Here is an 18860-nt window from a genome sequence, read left to right as displayed (position 1 = left end):
CCAGGCCCTGGACCGTGGAACAGTTACTGTGCGGCCAATATTGTGCAGCTCTAAAACCGAGCAGCGTTGTCGGGAGTACGTAAGATCCAAAAACTGCTGCCCCACGCCGCGTTATTAGCAGTTTTTGTATAGAAGACCATCTGCCAGAAAATATTTGTAGATGCTTTTTCCCTGTGGAGGAGACATTGTGGTGCCTACTACTGATGTAGGAATTTCAACAGCTGCTGTTGTTGTGTAGTAATTAGCTGCTGTTGTGTTGTAATTAGCTGCTGTAATTCTTATATGTTTTTTCAGGTGTGTGAAATTCCTAACCTAATTCCAAATGTTTGGGTTTTTTCACTTAATACCTGAAGCTTGCAGGGGCTCACTGAGCCAGAGCAAGAACTGTTGTGTAGGTGCTACTGAGTTAGGAGGGGAATAGCCACTGCACTCCAAAATGGGCCAGTGAGTGGACAAACAACTTCCAGGACAGGAAAACAGAACCTACAGAGAGCTTAACAGAGAAAGCACATGCTGTGTAATGAATCTGGAAGGCTTGGCAGTGCCAAAAGTTATTAACGTAGCTTCCAGTTTGTTGTCATTGTTTGTGTGATATACAGAACATCCAGTCATGCAGAGAGTTTTGGCTTTGTACCTAAGCAATCAGGCCCAGACTTCCAGTGATTTTTTTTTTTTCTGTCCATTGGGATGAAAATATTAATAAAAACGTGAATTGTGCTCCTGATAAGCAAGTATTGTATAGAAGTTAATAGTTTTTTTTAATTCTGCCTGTTAGTTTTGGAGTGGGATTTTAAGTATTTTGCTCATAGTAACAGACAAGAATTATAGAAGGAAAACAAATTTTATCAGGTTTGACACCAAGTTTTCTCTCAGTAAACTGTGCTGTGCTTACGTGAAGTGGCGCTGTGCGCAGAAACTGCTGGTTGCGTCTGTTCTTTTTATGGTGGCAGTAAAATAAAATTTACAGGAGTGTTTTCAAATTTGGCTCCTTTATTTCCTACATATAAAAACAGAATTGGAGAGGATGAGGGGAAAAAGTTTGCATGCTCATGGATTTGTCATGTAGATGCCAGTGCAGAAAGTTTGATCAAAGTTTTTGGCTTGTTTTTAAAAATCATTTTCCAAGAAAGGGAGTGTTATTTTGAGTATGCACCGAATTAAAACAGTTAACAGATAAACTTTTTTTTTAGTTTCCAAGAAGAGGTGGTGGTTTCTGTGAACTAAGTTGTGATATGTACAGTACAAAAGTCTGAAATTGTGACTTGGTTCAATTTATGCTTCAGTTTTCCATTTTTCATTCAATTATGTTCCAATTTATTTAAATGTTCTTCATTTTAGGAAGTCCAGAAACATTCTGTGCACACACTTGTGTTCAGATCTTTGAAGAGAACTCATGATATGTTTGTAGCTGATAATGCCAAGCCTATCCCATTAGATGAGGAAAGGTAAGTACTGTGAATGGTGTATCACTGGTATGCCTCAAAGTTTTTTAAATTGTGTTAGTGATTGTTCCATCCAAGTCAGAAGTTCAGATGCTTCTGTAGAATTAACAGTGTAGTTGTGAGGGAATAAAAGATAGAAGATTTATCAAGTAAGTTGTATAAAAACTTATCTAAAATATCTCTAAACTTAGTAACAGTTTAAAAATCAGGGTTTAATCAGGATTATGCTTTACTCTTCCAACAGTCACAAAGTAAAGATGGCAGTCAAGCTGCGTACAGAGTATGGCTCCGTGTTACACATGCCTACTCTTAAAGAAAACATGAGAGAGAAAGGAGGCCCAAACACCGGGGATCCTTATGGACACAAACAGTATTCTGGAAATCAAGGTTAGTTTGCTCTTGGTGGTATATTCATCCTTTCTTTTTGTAGCAGTCTCACTGATGTAAAATCTGAAGAATGCAGCCCAGTGTTAATCCATTCGAGATAAACGTGAAAATCAAAATAAATTTTTTTGATTGGTATTTATCTTACCTCCTTTAACAGGAGGTTTCCTCCAGGACTCCCGTTCTTGGCAGGCCCCGGCCACCCCGTGCCCGGGTCTGTGATGTCCGGAGGTAGAGCAGCGACTCTTTCATGGGCACCCGCTTGCCATGGGGAAGGAGCTTGCGTGCCCTTGTGAGGTTGAGAGCTGTGCTGGTGGTGGCATGTGCCTCCGGTGGGGTCTCCCAAGCCAGACAGGTCTCAACTGAAGGGTCAGACAAAGTGTGTCCACGGGCAGGATGGGCTCACTAGCCTTGGGGCACCATCCTAGGAGAAGGACAACTCTGACTCCAAACCCGGGCAGATGGAGCTCGTTTAGCCCTGTAAGGCTCCATCTAAGAGAAGGATACTCTACCTAAACCTACGACCCGAGGACTTTGCTGTCACCATCCAAGCTCACTAGCCCCTGGCAGATGAACCTCAGGTGTAAAGGGTGGAGCTGGTTCTGCGCACGCTGGTGCCTCACCTAAAAAATCCACCGCGCAGCCCCGAACGGTGCACTCATTGCTTGCAGTGAGCGTGGGAAAAACCCTTCCCGAAGCCAAGCCGTGATGGTAACAGGAGGCAAGAGAGATTGGCAACAAAGAGGAAGTTTAACAAAGGAGTAATAGAGTGCTGTGGAATTTTTACAGTAATTCATTAGTAAAAAGAGTAATTTTTTATGGTAACATTAGTGATTGCTGTACTTAGGTGTTAGAAAGAGAAAGTTGAGTAATGTATTTCTCCTTTTTACAAGTTCATGATGGTCAAGGACATGCTCTTTTGTTGTTTTGGATCTTTGTATTTTGTTTCATACAATTTTTTCAGACTTGCTTTAACTATGCAACTGTTAAACCAGAAAACTTAATTTTAAATCTGCAGGCTTTTTCAGGCTATGTTTGGTTATATATAAAACACGTATGTGTTAGGTAGGTCCCTTACGGAAATTTCTCTTCTAAAGACTGCCAAATGCTGCATTATTTTAGTCGAGGTTTTTTTTTTTTTTTCAAGGTACTTTATTTGGAAGTTTTCTGAAAGATGTTCACAGATAATGAAAAATCTTTTAAGGCAAAAAGAACCTTTTTCTCCTTTAATATCACAGACAATCAGTTGGCTTGACTAGCTCACATTTCAGACACCCATGCTGTTGTGTGCTTGAATCCTTTTCTGTATCTGCTTCAAAAGGCATCTTTGACAGTGCGAAGGTTTATCTCTTGAGACAGGTGGCGTCATCATTTTAAAACTGTTATTTTACTATTGAGTCTTAGAAAACAGATAACCAGAACAAATGAAATTAATGAAAATAAAAAATGTCTAAGTAGTACATTAGAAGTTGTTGGTTTCTTTTGCTATGTATGACCTGTTCTGTTTCCCTCTCTTTCCTGTTTGAGTGCATCATTTTGCAGTGCACTTTAAAATGTAATTATTAATATGACATTTTGTTGTTCTTTAGGTCAAGAACTTGAGTATTTGGTAACTGGTACACATCCATACCCACCTGGGCCTGGTAGGTAAAAGTCTCTGAGTGTTTTCCCGGGTTTTTTTGGCTTCCTGTAAGAACAAGGTCTCCTTCATCATAGCAGGAAGAGCCTTCCTCTTGCTGTGAATCCATACCTCATGGTAGTGGGAAATGCCATTCAAGTCTTTAGTAGTATCGATGCAGAGTTTTGTGGATGATAAGTATTCTGTGACAGGAGGTAGGAGGAGGATTTAGGTACAGATGCAATGTCTTCTCACTAAGCCTCAGTGGGTGTGAGTTTGCTGTGAGACCTTCATTCATTTCTATGAGATTTCAACTGCTGTGGTAACATCATCACAAAAATGATCTAGGGTTCTCCTCTCTGATATTGTGGTCCTCTTTCTCTTGGAGAGCTCTGCTGTTGTGGCAGAGCTGCAGTTAGAATTTTACTGTGAATGAGGAGGAGGGGGCGGTTCTTGCTAGAAGGCAGTTGAATGACAAGAGGGAATGTATCCTGTTTTCATTACCAGAGCAGAAAGGTGTGGGTATCACTGCCTTGCTCTGATTTGAAAGAGACTTTAGAGTCTAGTAATTTCAGTGTCATTTGTTTTTGTGCTTCAAAGGGTGATGTTTCTGTGTTGTTACACTGGCCGTTGCTAATTGTCACTGTTACTGATTGATCCTGCTCTGTCCTTGTGGCAGTTTAGTTTTAGCTGTTGATCTTTTTATTACAAATACGGTGGAAAACCTGCTGTGGCTTGATTTGTAAGTTGACAAATGAGTGTTCAGTGCACCCTCAGGCATTAAAAAAATGTGCACAGTTGCCTGTAACTGTGGGGTCAAGACTTGCTCACAAAAGTTTCCTCAAGTTCACTCTTCTTCTAATAGAATCAGATATGTCTGGGTTAAAAATTAGATTCTTTTTTTGTTGTTTCTTGTTTTAACCTGGTCATCTCACTCAAATGCTCTTTTTGTTGTTAACTGCCAGAACTTTGGTTAGGAAAAGAAATAGAAAAATGGGATAGACTCAACCAATCTGCACCAAAACTACACTTTGCGGAGAGTTTTAAATTTTTTTTGAAAAAGTGATCTGCTGTTCTTAGGTCAAGGTTATAAATCATAAGCTGTAGTCTGAAATTCTCACTTCAGTAGGGCTAAACCTTTTGTAGTTCTGACACCACTGCACAATGCCAGCCACCACATTGCGATGGCATAATAAACTGCACTAAAGGATCAAAGCTAGCAAATACTGCTGAAGATCATGTTTACTTCTCTGATGTTTGAATTTCCGTAGTAGTTGAAGCTGGTTGATTGAAGAAATGGACACTGCTCCTAGTCAGACTTTTCTTGTTTCCAGTGACAGAATCATACTGTTTTTACTCTAGAAATTCTATGCCACTGTGTATAGCAGACTGAAGATGCAGAGAATTTGGGACAAAGTAAAAATTTCAGTAGATTTCACTTGTATGTGAAAAATAATGTAATTGAATGATGGGATTTAATACTATAGGGGTGTGGCAAGCCCTTGTTTGCAGGTGTGTGTGTTTGTATAATATATTTTTCTGGATTTTCTATTTAATAGAGTTGTCTTTGCTTTTACTATGTTGTTTTTTTTTTTTTAAGGTGTGGCTCTGACAGCAGACACTAAGGTCCAGAGGATGCCTAGTGAGTCTGCAGCACAGTCCTTAGCTGTAGCACTTCCTGCTTCTCAGTCCAGGTACTGCTGTGTTTCTTCATTAACGCTTTAATTATCTATGGGAATTTCTAGACAAAACACAAGTCAAGAGCTGCTTTGAGTATTTTGAGTGCTCTAATTTATAAAACATTTAAAGAAACTGCCAGGCATCTTTTTCCTGTACACTTTTTTTTCTTGGATGTCATAAGAGGCAACGGGCAGAAGTTGGAACAAGGGAATTCTGTTTAGATCAAAAAAAGTGAGGCTTTGTGGGTGTTTTTTACTTTGAGGTGTAATGGGTTGCCGAGAGAGATTGTGGAGCCTCCATCTTGGAGGTGTACATTACTTGACTGGATGCAGCCCTGTGATACTTTGTCAGTTAGTAAAAGAAATTTTATTGCAATTCATCAACGTTTTCTTCCAACCTAGGGCGGATGCAAATCGGACAGCTGCTGGTGTGGGTGATATTTACAGGCATGCTGGAATATCTGAGCGTTCGCAGCCTCCTGGGATGTCCGTGGTGAGTTTGTTGCAAATCTAATATGAAAAGCATGTAGGGTTCACCAGATTGCTACTGGATTTATTTGTGTGCTGTGTGGAGATGTCCTGACTGACTAAATATAATCATTGTTGAGATCTCTTTGCCTAAAACCTGAAGCCAAGAGTAACCTTCCTCTTAACTTACAGGCTATGGTGGAAGCTGGTGGAAACAAAAATTCTGCGTTAATGGCAAAGAAGGCTCCAACCATGCCCAAACCTCAGTGGCATCCACCTTGGAAACTGTACAGAGTAAGTTACAAATGTATAACGTGAACGTGTGTATAAAAGTAAATGAATGTTTTTATGTTCGATAACGAACTCAAAGCATAATTTTTGTTCTCATTCAAAACCCAAGTTGTATATGAACACTTTCACCTTAAATAGGAAAGAGATTATATTACAAACATATTTCGTTCTATTTAGTCAATTATTTTGTGAATATTATTGTCCTGGGTTCAGCTGGGATAGGGTTAATTTCCACAGCTGGGATAGCTGGACCAAACCAGCCAATGGGACCTTCGATATCATACTGTCATGCCCAGTACATATAAGGGGGGGCTGCAGAGGGCACAAAGTTTAAAAAAAAAAATAAAGCAGCAGCTCAACACAGCAGCGCTAAGCAGTGCATTGTATATCCCTCACTGTATTATTGTTTCCTCTTTGTGCTGTTCAAGTAAACTCTCCTTAACCCATGTGGCTTTACTTTTACCTTTTTTTTATCCTTCCTCTTCCCACGCTGGGGGTGCAGAAAAGGGATGAGTGAGCAGCTGCATGGTGTTTAGCTGCCGGCTGGGTTCAAACCACAACAGTTATTAACTCTACCCTATTGTTCAAATAGGTGTAGTTGTATTGTCACAGATTCTTTCCAGAGTTTGTTTCTACTTTTCTTGTCAGATTCTTTGGTAGAGGAAGGTGCAAAATTTCAAAGTAATAACATGCAAAATAAATACTCTAGCAAAACTAACGTAATGAAATTGTCTGCAAAACCACGTTAAGGCGGTCCGTGTCTGAGGCAGCCAGACTTCTTTTACTTGATATGAAAATAGAAAAAGCTGAATACTTTAATCATGAGTTATCTCTGCGGTTTAGATTGCTTGACTTCTAGTTTTGGTTTTGAGATACCTAATTTGCCTTTTAATTTTCTTAGGGAATAATAATAGCCATTCCCCCAAAATCTCATACAATTTTTACAAATTGTGGTTGTGAATATGGCAGGATAGCTGAATTGGAGGGAAGATCTCTAAGCATATGTTATGCTTATTGCTATGAAATTTAAGCAATTTTATAGTTTGTCTGAGAAAGGGTGAATATTATTTTAGGAACATTAGGCTTTCCTGATATTTAAAAATGTCATGCTCCAGTATCAGAATTGTGTTGGTTTAGCCTTGTTCATCCAAATGTAGCACCTTATGTAGGCTTCTAGATCTTAGGAAGAGTCCTGAATGCAGTGTTAGTCATTAATCTTCAGGCTGTCCCGGACACAGGCTAATCTCAAAAAGTAATTTTTTTAAAAAAAACTTGAGCTCAAAGTAGCATATAGATTTTCTAAATACAGCTGTATTGGAATGTGCTCTCTATAAAAATTAAGGTAAGCTACATTTGAAAAAAATGGCACCAAATAAACCCGTGAGAGGTTTAAGGTAAGCAAATGGAAAATGCCTACGTGTTAGGAGAACTTTATTTTCAGACTGTAAATGCAGTTCAAGTCATTGTATTAATTCAACACAAACAGTCTGTAGAGGTTTGCTGTCAAAATCCTTGCTCAACTGGACAAAAGCTTGTTCATGCAAGTCAGAAATAGAGGCATAATTTGAACACCAAATACGGATTTAGTCTTATCTGTTGCTTCAGATCTTAGTTTTATCTGGTCTTCCTAACCTTGGTTTGAAGTCAATTGTGAAAGATAGGGACTTAAAATAGATTCATTATTTCTTAGATTTCTCCCCTGGAAATGCCTGTTTCTATTCGTAGAGTATGAAGTTATCTAGACAGCTATTTCAAATGTGTGTGGCTGCGGTCTCACCAGTCAGAAGAATCTGCTTTAGCTTTCCAAAGTATTTCTGCCTAAGAACGTCTGTTGTGTTTTAGGCCTTTGAAATGAGCTGTATGTACACGAAATATGGCATCCAGTGAAACCAAATACGGGGTTTGATTTTTAGCTGTCTGACTTCAGAGGAATTAGAGAACATGGAAAGGCTGCTGTAAGCAGGCCGTTTATTGGTAGAGCTTTTCTTGTGAGATCCAGCTCCAGTATTTTGGTACCAGAAAATTTCTAACATATTGCCCCTTGTTTGGGGAAAAGGAAGCGGCGATGTCCTTTAGAGATTATTATATGGCAACGTGATTTAACAGCCACGATTTTATATAATTGTTCTTTATGTTTGCATAAACATTATGCAGCAGCGTAAGGAACTTGTGCTTAAAGACAGTCTTCTTCTGCAGAGTTTGAAGTATTGAGCTACAGTGTTAGGGACTCTCAAAGGATATGAAAAAGTTGCTTGTAGGTACAGGGTTTTTCTGTATTTAAAGTTCCCCAGGTCTGGTGTATGACATGTAAATTTCTACTAGTATCTTCATTTCGCTAAAGTAGAAATGGAGTTCTCTTCAGATCTAATTTCACATGTGACTTTTTGGGAGCATGTGTTTGGTGAATACTAACCAATTCCAGTGTTGGAGAATGAAAATTATAAAGACAGATGTATGTATATTATTTCTGATTTAGAAAATCTTTTGGTTTTTTTAAAGGTTATCAGTGGTCACCTGGGCTGGGTGAGATGCATTGCAGTAGAACCAGGAAATCAGTGGTTTGTTACTGGCTCTGCTGACAGAACCATAAAGGTAAGAGGTTGGAAGAAATCACTGACAAAGTTTACATGGGATGTTTTTTGTTCTCTTGTAATTTAAAAATGCCTTCAGCAGTTTCTTGGTTACTATTTACAGAATAATGAATTGCAGAACATGTTTTTTTCTTTTATTGCCTAGTCATGAAGTATTTGTGGAGAGTTACTTCTTGAGATTTAATTCTTTACATGGTAGTAGCTGAAGAGCAAACGTTTGTCATAATTTTTAACTTAAAATGCAGCAGGATCTATTACATCTGGGCTGTTTACTCAGACTATCACTGTATAGCTTTTACCTGTCTACCTCAAAATACCTATTTTGGTGCAGATTTGGGACCTTGCTAGTGGCAAACTGAAATTGTCTTTGACGGGACACATCAGTACTGTACGAGGAGTGATAGTAAGTGCAAGAAGTCCATACCTCTTTTCTTGTGGAGAAGACAAACAAGTGAAATGCTGGGATCTTGAGTACAATAAGGTAGGCTGCAGTGTCTTTAATTGAATTTAATTGGTGGTGGCAAGTATAAAAATTGAAGCATTTAGAATATTATTTAAAATATTCAGTTAGTGTGTATGCATTTCTTTATTCATCTAGGTTATCAGACATTACCATGGTCATCTAAGTGCTGTCTATGGTTTAGACTTGCATCCAACAATCGATGTGCTGGTAACATGTAGCAGAGATTCAACAGCACGAGTAAGTATAGCATTGTTACGCTTTAGTGTCTTGATATGTCAGGGTGTTTCAACATCTTCCATTTGTGAAAATGAGTATTAGCAAAAATTAACATGATTCAAGATGAAATTACCAAGACTATTTACGTTACTTTTGTTAATAAAACTGAAGCCCAAGTACACAAAAAGGCATTGTCACTTCAGGATAACATTTTATTTCTTAATTTAAATTTAGTAGGTAGACTACATATTATATATAGGATTACTTAGTATTTAGAAGATGGTATGGTTTTGTGGTGACTTAAAGTATCTGTATGTCTAAAAATTCAGTGGCAGGCTCCCTGCTTCCCTTTAGATTTTCCAGCTGAGGCAGTTGTGTGATGAATCGTTGGATAAAAAAATACAATCTAAATACCACTGTTTAATCTGTAGAACTGTGGCAAGGAATTCCTCTAGTCAATGACAGTGCCTAAAATACATTGAATATGCACCAGTTACTGACCTCTGACTGACTTACTGTGACTTCATAGATTTGGGATGTAAGGACGAAAGCCAGTGTGCACACACTATCAGGACACACAAACGCGGTAGCGACAGTGAAGTGCCAGGCTGCCGAACCACAAATTATTACAGGTATAGTGGGCATGGTTTCACAATAACGTGATTTAAAAACCTAATCGTTAATGTATTTGTTGAGTAACTGTGTGGGGTTCATAAGGTTATCTTCGTGAATTTTCTCAATTTCTAGTAGTTTTCTGATGAAAATGGGCCGTACAGTGGCACTTCATGCTATTAATGGCATGCTTATGTGAATGTAGCTATGCATTGTTTGAACGTTTTTCTGCTCTTTATTTGTTTCTGGTGTTTACATTCTGTGTTGTAATTTGTATTGAGACTTGCATTTTCTGCGATATTTCACAGTTCTACCCAATTCACTTGAGAGGTGTCTAGTACCATGGTTAAATATAAAGTTCATTGTCTTTCCTATTATGTCCAAATCTAGCTTTGCTGTGTAACTACTTAGTTCTTGAATTTCAAACTGCATAAAAAGACTATTACAACCCAGCATCTTTTCCTGTCTGAGGTGGCATTAGTATCACATTTTTGTAACAAACATAGTATTTTTGTCTCTTTCACATAGGAAGTTTTGGCTGCTTTGTCGAAGTAATGATGGCAGAATCAATATGATGGTTTCTTTTTTTTAATTTTCTTTTCATTGTAGGTAGTCATGATACTACCATTCGGCTTTGGGATTTAGTGGCAGGAAAAACTCGTGTTACTTTAACAAACCACAAAAAATCTGTGAGAGCAGTAGTGCTACATCCAAGACAGTGAGTTTTCCTCATTCTTTTATAATTTCACGGTTCATAACATTGGGTGGTGACAGAAAGCCAATGTGAGTGGTAACTTAGAATAATAGGGCATAATAATGTGAAAAACTGAGCTTAGTATTCTATAAAAATGTAGATAACAGTTGTCAAATAAGTTTTACTACACTGATTGTGCTCGCCAAGTATTAGCATTAGCAATGCTGAGAATGTCTCATATCCCACAGAATTTCTTATGTGCCTTTGTTGCAGTCCTTGAACTCAGTGGCACTAGGCTTATAAGGCTAATAACAAATATGTAACTGAATGATTGTTAACAGAAAATGAAGTGGCTTTGTAAAATGGCATGTGTGAGTAATACACAAAAAAAGGAGACAGTGATTAATACAAAGGGATTTTTTTTTTTAATATGGGATTCACTGCACCGGACAATTCAATCTGATTTGCCTTAAAGAAACTTAGTGTGAATATTTAATCTTTGAAGCAGGTGTGGTAGGAAGTGCTCTGAATTTTAGGTGCTGTATTTTGATTCATCAACGGTTGCCTGATCAGCTCAATCCCCATTAAAACACCGAAGAAAAGGAATTTGCATAGAACTGCAGTACTTCTGCATCTTTAATCGTTGATATGCATAAATTCTGATCTATGTCCCTGAAAAATTGTAAATATCTTACAATATGCCTGTTAGCTATAGCAGAGAAAACCCCTAATTTTGCTTATCTTCTGCGAAAAAAAAAAAATTATGGTTTTAGGTTCATCAATCATACCCCTTTGAAAATAGACTAGAAGTGTTTTTTAATCAAGCAGTAGTAACTGTCAGCCTAATAATTTCTTATATTTCAGTATTTCTGTGCTTTTTAGTATTCCAGTATTTTTTCCTAATTCATTTTTTTGGTAATTGAAGAATCTATTAAATGGACAGCATGTCACTTAGGCATTGTGGCAACCGAAAGTATTCCCACAGGCTTTTTTATATACTACCCAAATAATCTTGTAACTGCTTGTAAATATTAACATGAAACTTTTCGTTTGGTGTTTGCTGGGTTTTTTTTTTCTGATACCTTTGGTGATGCTCTTATACCTGAAAATCTGCCAGAATAACAACTGCAAGAATTTAATGTGCATTTTTTATATTTATTTGCATATTAACATCCTACATGGCATAGGAGTTATAAAGTCTAGATAGCTTATGGAGCAGAAAGGAAACAATATAAATAGATAGTTCATGACTTCATAAAATTGCTTCGTTTTTTGTGGAGTAAAAATGTCCAAAAAGCAGGTTTGTAATTAAATAACTTTTCAACTAGCATTTAACATTAGTTTCAGTGAAAGGCATTTGCTATCCTTACAGCTGTTTTGAAATTTAATACATTCTACTTACTTTTTCAGTTACACATTCGCATCTGGTTCTCCAGATAATATTAAGCAATGGAAATTCCCAGATGGAAACTTCATTCAGAACCTCTCTGGTCACAATGCTATTATCAACACACTGGCTGTGAATTCTGATGGTGTTCTGGTCTCGGGAGGTAAAAATGAGAAATACGTATTTATGTATTGATGAGCTCTTCTTTATCTGGGCCTATAAACCTGCTACAGCAAACAACTTCATTTCATAACCAGTAGGGACACTTTTATCTTTTTGGATGTTGCTGAGCCGCATGCACAAAAATGTATTTGAAAGGACTTTTAATGTGCTGCAGGGAAGAGATTTCATCTTCTCTGTCGGCTGCTGCCGCAAGTCTCCAGAGTCCATCCTCTCCTGATCATTAGCGTCCCCTCAGGAGTGGTGAGGAAATGGGAAGTTGCCTGGGAGACATCTGTTTCTTTGTTGGTGCTCTCTGTGACATGTAGATGCAGTGAGAATGGGCAGAGGATACAGAAACAGCTTGCTAAAGCTTGATGTACCATGTAAATGTAAACTCCTGTTTCTATGCAGCACAGATGCATCGGTTCCAAACTCCTTGCACGCGTTTTCTGATGTTATCTTTGTCCGAAGATGTTATCTTTTGTGCTAATCTCCAAACTGCATTTGGCTCTGTGAATCAAAACCGTGTTTATTCAGCAATATGTGTTCGAGCATTGTGAAATTAAGAAACGAGCCATTTGGCTCCAGTGCCTATGGGAGGATTTTGTGGCCATTCTGACACATCAGGTCTTTCCCTCAAAAGTTTAAAGAATTTAATAATCATCTGATACATTATCGTTAGTGGTCTGTGAGCCCCCAGAGTCTTGAAACTACTAGTTTGTATTCACGTATCTGTGTTGTGGGGCTAGGAGGAGGACATTGAATGCTCACTGAATGCATGGAGTAATTTTATGTAAGAACACTTACCTCATATTGCAGATAGCACTTTTTGATATATTAGTTACCCAAGCACTCTAGTAAAAAATCTTGTGGGCCATATGTGTTACTAAAACCATAATCTGATGATTCTGGGAGTTTTATGTTTGTACAAGACAAAGTACATATGTAGGCCTTTTTCAGTGACAGGCTTTTTTGAGAGTAGCTTCTAGAAATCCCAGCTGGAGTCAGATCATTTAAGGCATTGTGTCTATGTAATAGGCAGCCAGTAAGTGTGGTTTTAATGTAATGGTGTTATAAACAGGAAACAGGTAAACAGTGTGGAAAAAGGAAGTGCGGATTTTAGAGGTTGAGAGCTGAACTCTAGAGGAACAGTCCAAGATTGCATGGGAAAACAGAGTTAAAGCAGGATTTTAAACAAAAACCTCTAAGGTTCTAGACTCAGCTACTTAATCACAAGATTGTCCTGGGATAGCTGTAGCAGTCAGCGGAAAGTGAATTAAGAGACTAGACTGTATTGCTCCATGTAACTTGCAGAGCCTGCGTTTTTACTGCTTTGTTTTGCTTGTTTAATATTTTGGGTAGTTGTAAACAAGGATGGGACTCAATTCACAGCATCACATGTGATAAGGCAGATTAAAAAGGGTTCCATGAGTTTGCTGGAGCAGATACTTAAGAAAAACATTTCTGTGTTTGTAACCAGAGCATAACAAAAAAAAAAAAGTAACAGTTAGGTTACACTTTGGAATGCTGAAATGTGTTGGGTCCCATTTGGTCTTATGTGCCTTTGGTCTCATTTGATAGAGAATGTCTTGTAGGGTAGGGGTGTGGAGGAAGATGGAAATGTGCTAGGTTGGAGTTGGAAGATCGCTAATTATACTGTCAGCTTTCCCTGGTTATGTTTTCAAGTATGTATAAAGGGGGCTCTTGATTTTAAAATTCGATAAAGCTGTATTTGACAACTGGCACATTCATAGTGAGAGCAGAAACTTGACAGAATGCTGGACTGGGCTAATATTTAATTCTGTGGTATTTTGAAGGCACTTCTAGAAGGTGTTTGTAGGACTTTTTTGTGTTAGTTGTAGTTGAGGATTTAGAAAAACTTGTTCCTTCTCCACATAAAGAACCCGAATTGTTTAAGTAATATTATTTGTGACTTTTTAAAAATTAAAATTTGAATATCAATTTTCCCCCCCACCCCCTTATATCCTCATGCTATCTATAGCAACTTCAAAGAAGCTGATGCTGAATATAGGATAAGTTGAGGTTACCTTATTTTACTGTAGAAACACACTGCTTTAAATATCTGGATTTCTTGTCTAGCTGGCAGCTGTAGAAAAAAATGTCAATAAATCTATTTTGGCTAGGTAATGCTTTGGGAGGGGTTGGGTTTTTTAGCCAAAAAATTGCTTTGGGAGCATCCTTCTGAACACAGAGTTCAGGCTGCTGTGAATACCCTGTAGCTGATGCCAGTAGCAGTAATAATGGCAGTGGTTTATACTGCATTTAAAATAGAACCTCTGCAAACGCTAAGCCCACTTCCCATTACAGAATCCTTAATGTCTGTAATCTGTTTGACACGATGGTGCCTCTTTATTCAATTTTAGTGGAGGTTACTCAACAGGGAGCTTGATATTCAGAATGCCTGTCCTTACTGTGCTTCCAAAGCAACTTGCTGCAATTGCTTTGTAATATAATATATCAAATTGGGTGCAAAACTGGATGAAATTCTGAGGAAATTTCCATCAGCCTTCTTAAACAAGATCTGCCTTTCTGAACTAAGAAGAATACCAGTAGAAAGTAGGAGAACTTGTAGGGCATACTGAGCTATTCTACATGAATGTTATAGCTGATGCATCCCTGATGTATTAATCGGTTGCTTGTGATACTGTTTTCAGAAAATGAGTAGAAATTAACTGGTTAAAACACTATGTTTGTTTGTTTTGCTTTAGCTGATAATGGAACTATGCATCTTTGGGACTGGAGAACTGGATACAATTTCCAGAGGGTACATGCAGCTGTACAGCCAGGCTCTTTGGACAGTGAATCAGGAATATTTGCTTGTGTTTTTGACCAGTCAGAAAGCAGATTGCTGACTGCTGAAGCTGATAAAACCATAAAAGTATACAAAGAAGATGAAACAGCGGTATGTCAGAGTGTCTTTTTAATGTATTTTCACAAAGCCACAAAATTTCAAATGAATGTTATGCACTTGTAAAGGACATGCACAGGCTTGCGTAATCCATTTTATTTGAAGTTTGAAAGCAGTGGGTATATAATAACATTGAGGACAGCAGCTAGTTTCTGCCCTCCTAATTTATTATTATAAGCTATAGTACAAATGAGAGTCAGGTCTATCAACTCTTCTGCAGAAGTCCTTTGTGATAAAGTTTGGAGAAATCTTAATACAATAGTGTATGTTGTGTTTTGAAGCCAGCGGGGGACTGCGTGTGGCCATATTGATTAAAAGATGGAAACTAGCAAAAATCGCAATTTAAAGATTTATTATTCTTCGGTTTACGATCTAGATTAGTCATTTGCCCTGACAATTTTTAGCATTGAAACTTTTTTCTCAAATCCGAATCCATTTACTAATGGAGAAGACAATAGATTATTGTATACTTTATCGGAGTATGTCTTCAATATAAAGAATATAAGGATTTCTATTAAACTTTGGGATTTTTTGCATTGAATTAGTCTTGGAACCACTCTTAGATACAAAGGAATTGGGAATATTGTATCCATTTACAATTGGGCAAACTGTAGACTCTGGCATCTGCCAGTGCTCATGTAGGTAAGTCTGGAAGGACTGTCTGTGGAATTCTTGTTCCTATCCTTTGGTCACTACAGTGTTGTTTCTGAAATGTCATTGGCAACCTATTCTTGTCCTTGATACAGGAAAAAAACAAAACAAAAACAGAATTAGTCTTTTCATGTCCTAGCGGGGTGATAGAAAATTTCATTTGGATAAGTTAATTACGTAGTAGATTAGGTAATTATAATGTTATATATGAAATAGACTATATAGACTACTTGAGTAATGTTTTAAACCTTAATTGCAAGTGAGTTTAAAGTGAAAAGCAATCCTTACGAATTTTTTTTTTCCCTGTAGACTGAAGAAACTCATCCTGTCAGCTGGAAACCAGAAATAATCAAGAGAAAGAGATTTTAGTGCAGCAACATGCTTATGCTGTAATTTCGTTTTGGCTTTCCTGAGGGTGTTCAGTCGCATTTTGTTCTGCCTAGAACAGCAGAGCACGAAGTCAGCTAAGTCATTGCTCTTTCAACATGTTTTATAATAAATTTTATTTCTCTTCCCTTTTGTCTTTTTTGTTTGTGTGAACACAGCAAACCAGTTGCAGCTGTTAACTTTCTCTCTGTGGAGCATGTGTAGTTCATGAAAGGGATAGACGTGCAGGTGGTTGCTTTTTATGAATCTATTGAGTGTAAGTCTGGAAGTGCTTTGGCGAGCCAGGTTTTCTGAAAGACCCTTGCTTGATTCCAAATTTAATGGCAAAATTTATGCACAGCAGCCATCTACTGGAAATTTCTTGAGTGACGCTTTTAGATTTTAGACCAGTATTGTTTACTATACATATGCTATGTATATACTGTAATGGAACAGAATACTAAATTACTGAGTAATAGAGCAATCAAGAAAGAAGCAGGACAAAATAATAATGTAGTTTGCTTTATATACACAGCCACTGAGCATTGCCAGTGCTGTGCTGTTGAACGAAATGGGTCTTCAAAGTGTTTATTTCCCTAAGACTGCTTTCATATGCAACTACTCATCTTCACTCATTTCATTTCAGAATGGACCTTCTGTAGCAAGGACCACTGTCAAATCGTATTATTCACAGTCACTACAGGGTTAGGACCAGTTGACTTTTGTTGTAAACTGCCTATTTGTTTATTCCAGTTATTCAAGGCATTCATGATGTTAGAGTACAGAGAACTCTGAAACAAAGAGGAAAAGCTCTGCAGTCATTCCTGCCTGAATTTTACATGTTGCGGTCTCCCCGTGATCTCATAAAGGAATTTAAAATAAATTTTAAAAACGTATTACCAAAAGATAGGGACAAATCTTTCATTGTGTTTACAACCGGTCACATAACAGGCACTAAACATGTAAGCCTTCTGGCTACAGCTTATATTTGATGTCTGTAAAGCACTTTCTCTTCGCAGGGGGAGAAAAGCACTAAGTCATTGAGCCGTTCAGTTGTTGGCAACTCCACTAGTGGTGTTAATAGCTGCAGTGGCAAGTTTTATGTTGGATAGATGCTGAAAATTATTCTGTGGCCACAGCATTGACAGCAAGCAGTTCACAATAATTATTTTTGTTCTCTGCTGGCCAGACTTCTTTCAAATCTGGGATTTAACTTAGAGAAATGACAGTTACTTGCAATGTCGCTTACAAAAAGCTGGTAAAATTAAGTGTTGTTTATATTATGAGAATTTTGTCTTTTGTAATGCGCAGGAGGTCTTGTATTATTTGAATGTTTGACAATGTCATTTTAAGGGAATCCATGTTGCATAAATAACTGAATTTTGGTAGACAACTATTGTCTGAAGCATCTGCACAAAAAAGGGGAGTATTTGGATTTTTCTAGGTCTTTATTAGAGCTGCTTTCATTTTAACTAATGTAACAGGGAAAGATACAGATTGTGGCTCTATGCAAATGTTTCATTCCAGAAATCGGTGACGGTATTAGCGTTACAAAGAATTTTCTTGCTAACAGTCAAATTCTTCATAGGATACCAGAATGGAGATGAATAACTTCCTTGAAAAGGGGCAGGATTGTTGTGGGGGTTTGGTTTGGTTTGGGTGCGGGTTTTTTTAGAAGTATCTCCTTCTTTTGAAAATTTGGAATCAGGAGGGGGAAGGTAGGTTTTGTCTCACAGTTGTAGCACATCTTCTCTGTACTGGCACTTTCCTTTAAAAACCGCATTTATGCCACTGTTTATCGCTTTGAAGAGAGTTCAGAAAGCCTCCTGCAGAGCCTGTGTTTCTTCCCGGGACTTATGCAGGAATGTGCTAGCACGGGGCAGTGGTTGCCAGGGCATAATTTTTGTGCCCTGGCTAAAGATTTGGTTTGCAAATTAAAGGCTACGCACTATTGTTTTGAATAATACTTCTCCCTTTTGGATCGATGATATTCTGTCCCATTCTAAGTGTGGTTTCTTTTTACTTGTATTCTTTAACATTTGGTTTGCATGTTCATTTCCTTCTCAGCAGTTTTTTTTCTTCCACTTGACAGTAATGTGAATAACATCACATATGCTTCTCCAAGTATTACTTACGACACATCAGCATTATCGGATTTTGTTTAAGCTCTTCTCTAGTGTGAAGTAAGCGTATCTAGGTAGCGAGTTGTGATACACGTACATCTGATGGTGTAGGTTACACAGTGACATTAGAGTTGTCCATGTAAGACACAAGGTGAAGCAGAACAGGAGGATCTGGTCTGTCGGATGTATTTTCTTTGCTTCTGGAAAGTGTCACGCTGCAATGTTAGTTAAAGTAATCTTGAACCGGAGTCTAAACTCAAAATTATTGTCATTTATCTCATAAAATTTGTTGGTGTCTTCTGTATATGATCAAACCATACACATTTCTGCCACGAGCCTTGGGTTTTGTTTTATACTGTACATAACTGCAGAGAAGTAAGAAAACGTTTTTTGTTTGTAACATAATGCAAAAAAGTGTAACTGGTAAAAGTTGCTAATTTTAGGACCACTCTTTGCTGTGTACTAAAGCATACAATGTAAGTTGTGCAGCTATGACGCTGTCGTTTGCTGGCAGCATCAAAGCTGTGCAGAACAGTATGTCTTTGGCAACTCAAAGGCTTACAGAAGTACATCTTCAATAGCCAGTTTCATTTTAGTCCTGTTAGATACGAATTGAAGTGCTATACCTGATTTGATAGCAATTTAGCCATCAATAAATCCTTCAATACAATACGATTTCATGTCTGTCTTTTTCTGTTTAGGGTTTTGCACTAAGAAGAAAAAAAATAACTAAACATGTATTGAAAGTTAAAGTAATTTAGGATTAAAATTGAGGACTGTTTCC

The 18860-nt window shown here is 37.7% G+C and overlaps 1 protein-coding gene across 1 annotated transcript; it reads left to right on the top strand.

The window, feature by feature from the left end:
* Nucleotides 1-1338: 1338 nt before the first annotated feature.
* On the top strand, nucleotides 1339-16281 carry PLRG1 (pleiotropic regulator 1; the record flags this gene model as incomplete). The annotated part of the gene is made up of 14 exons (XM_010146096.1): nucleotides 1339-1445; nucleotides 1687-1829; nucleotides 3416-3469; nucleotides 5045-5138; nucleotides 5526-5616; nucleotides 5784-5885; nucleotides 8382-8474; nucleotides 8805-8954; nucleotides 9072-9173; nucleotides 9682-9784; nucleotides 10374-10482; nucleotides 11869-12008; nucleotides 14737-14930; nucleotides 15897-16281. Coding segments are annotated over 14 exons (1542 nt in total), but the record flags the coding sequence as incomplete, so codon positions are not given.
* Nucleotides 16282-18860: the final 2579 nt, after the last annotated feature.

The sequence above is a fragment of the Buceros rhinoceros genome, unplaced genomic scaffold (assembly GCF_000710305.1).
Source record: "Buceros rhinoceros silvestris isolate BGI_N320 unplaced genomic scaffold, ASM71030v1 scaffold6852, whole genome shotgun sequence".
NCBI lineage: Eukaryota > Metazoa > Chordata > Aves > Bucerotiformes > Bucerotidae > Buceros > Buceros rhinoceros.
Note: the sequence above shows the minus strand (reverse complement) of the source record. Positions and strands in the feature narration are given on the sequence as shown.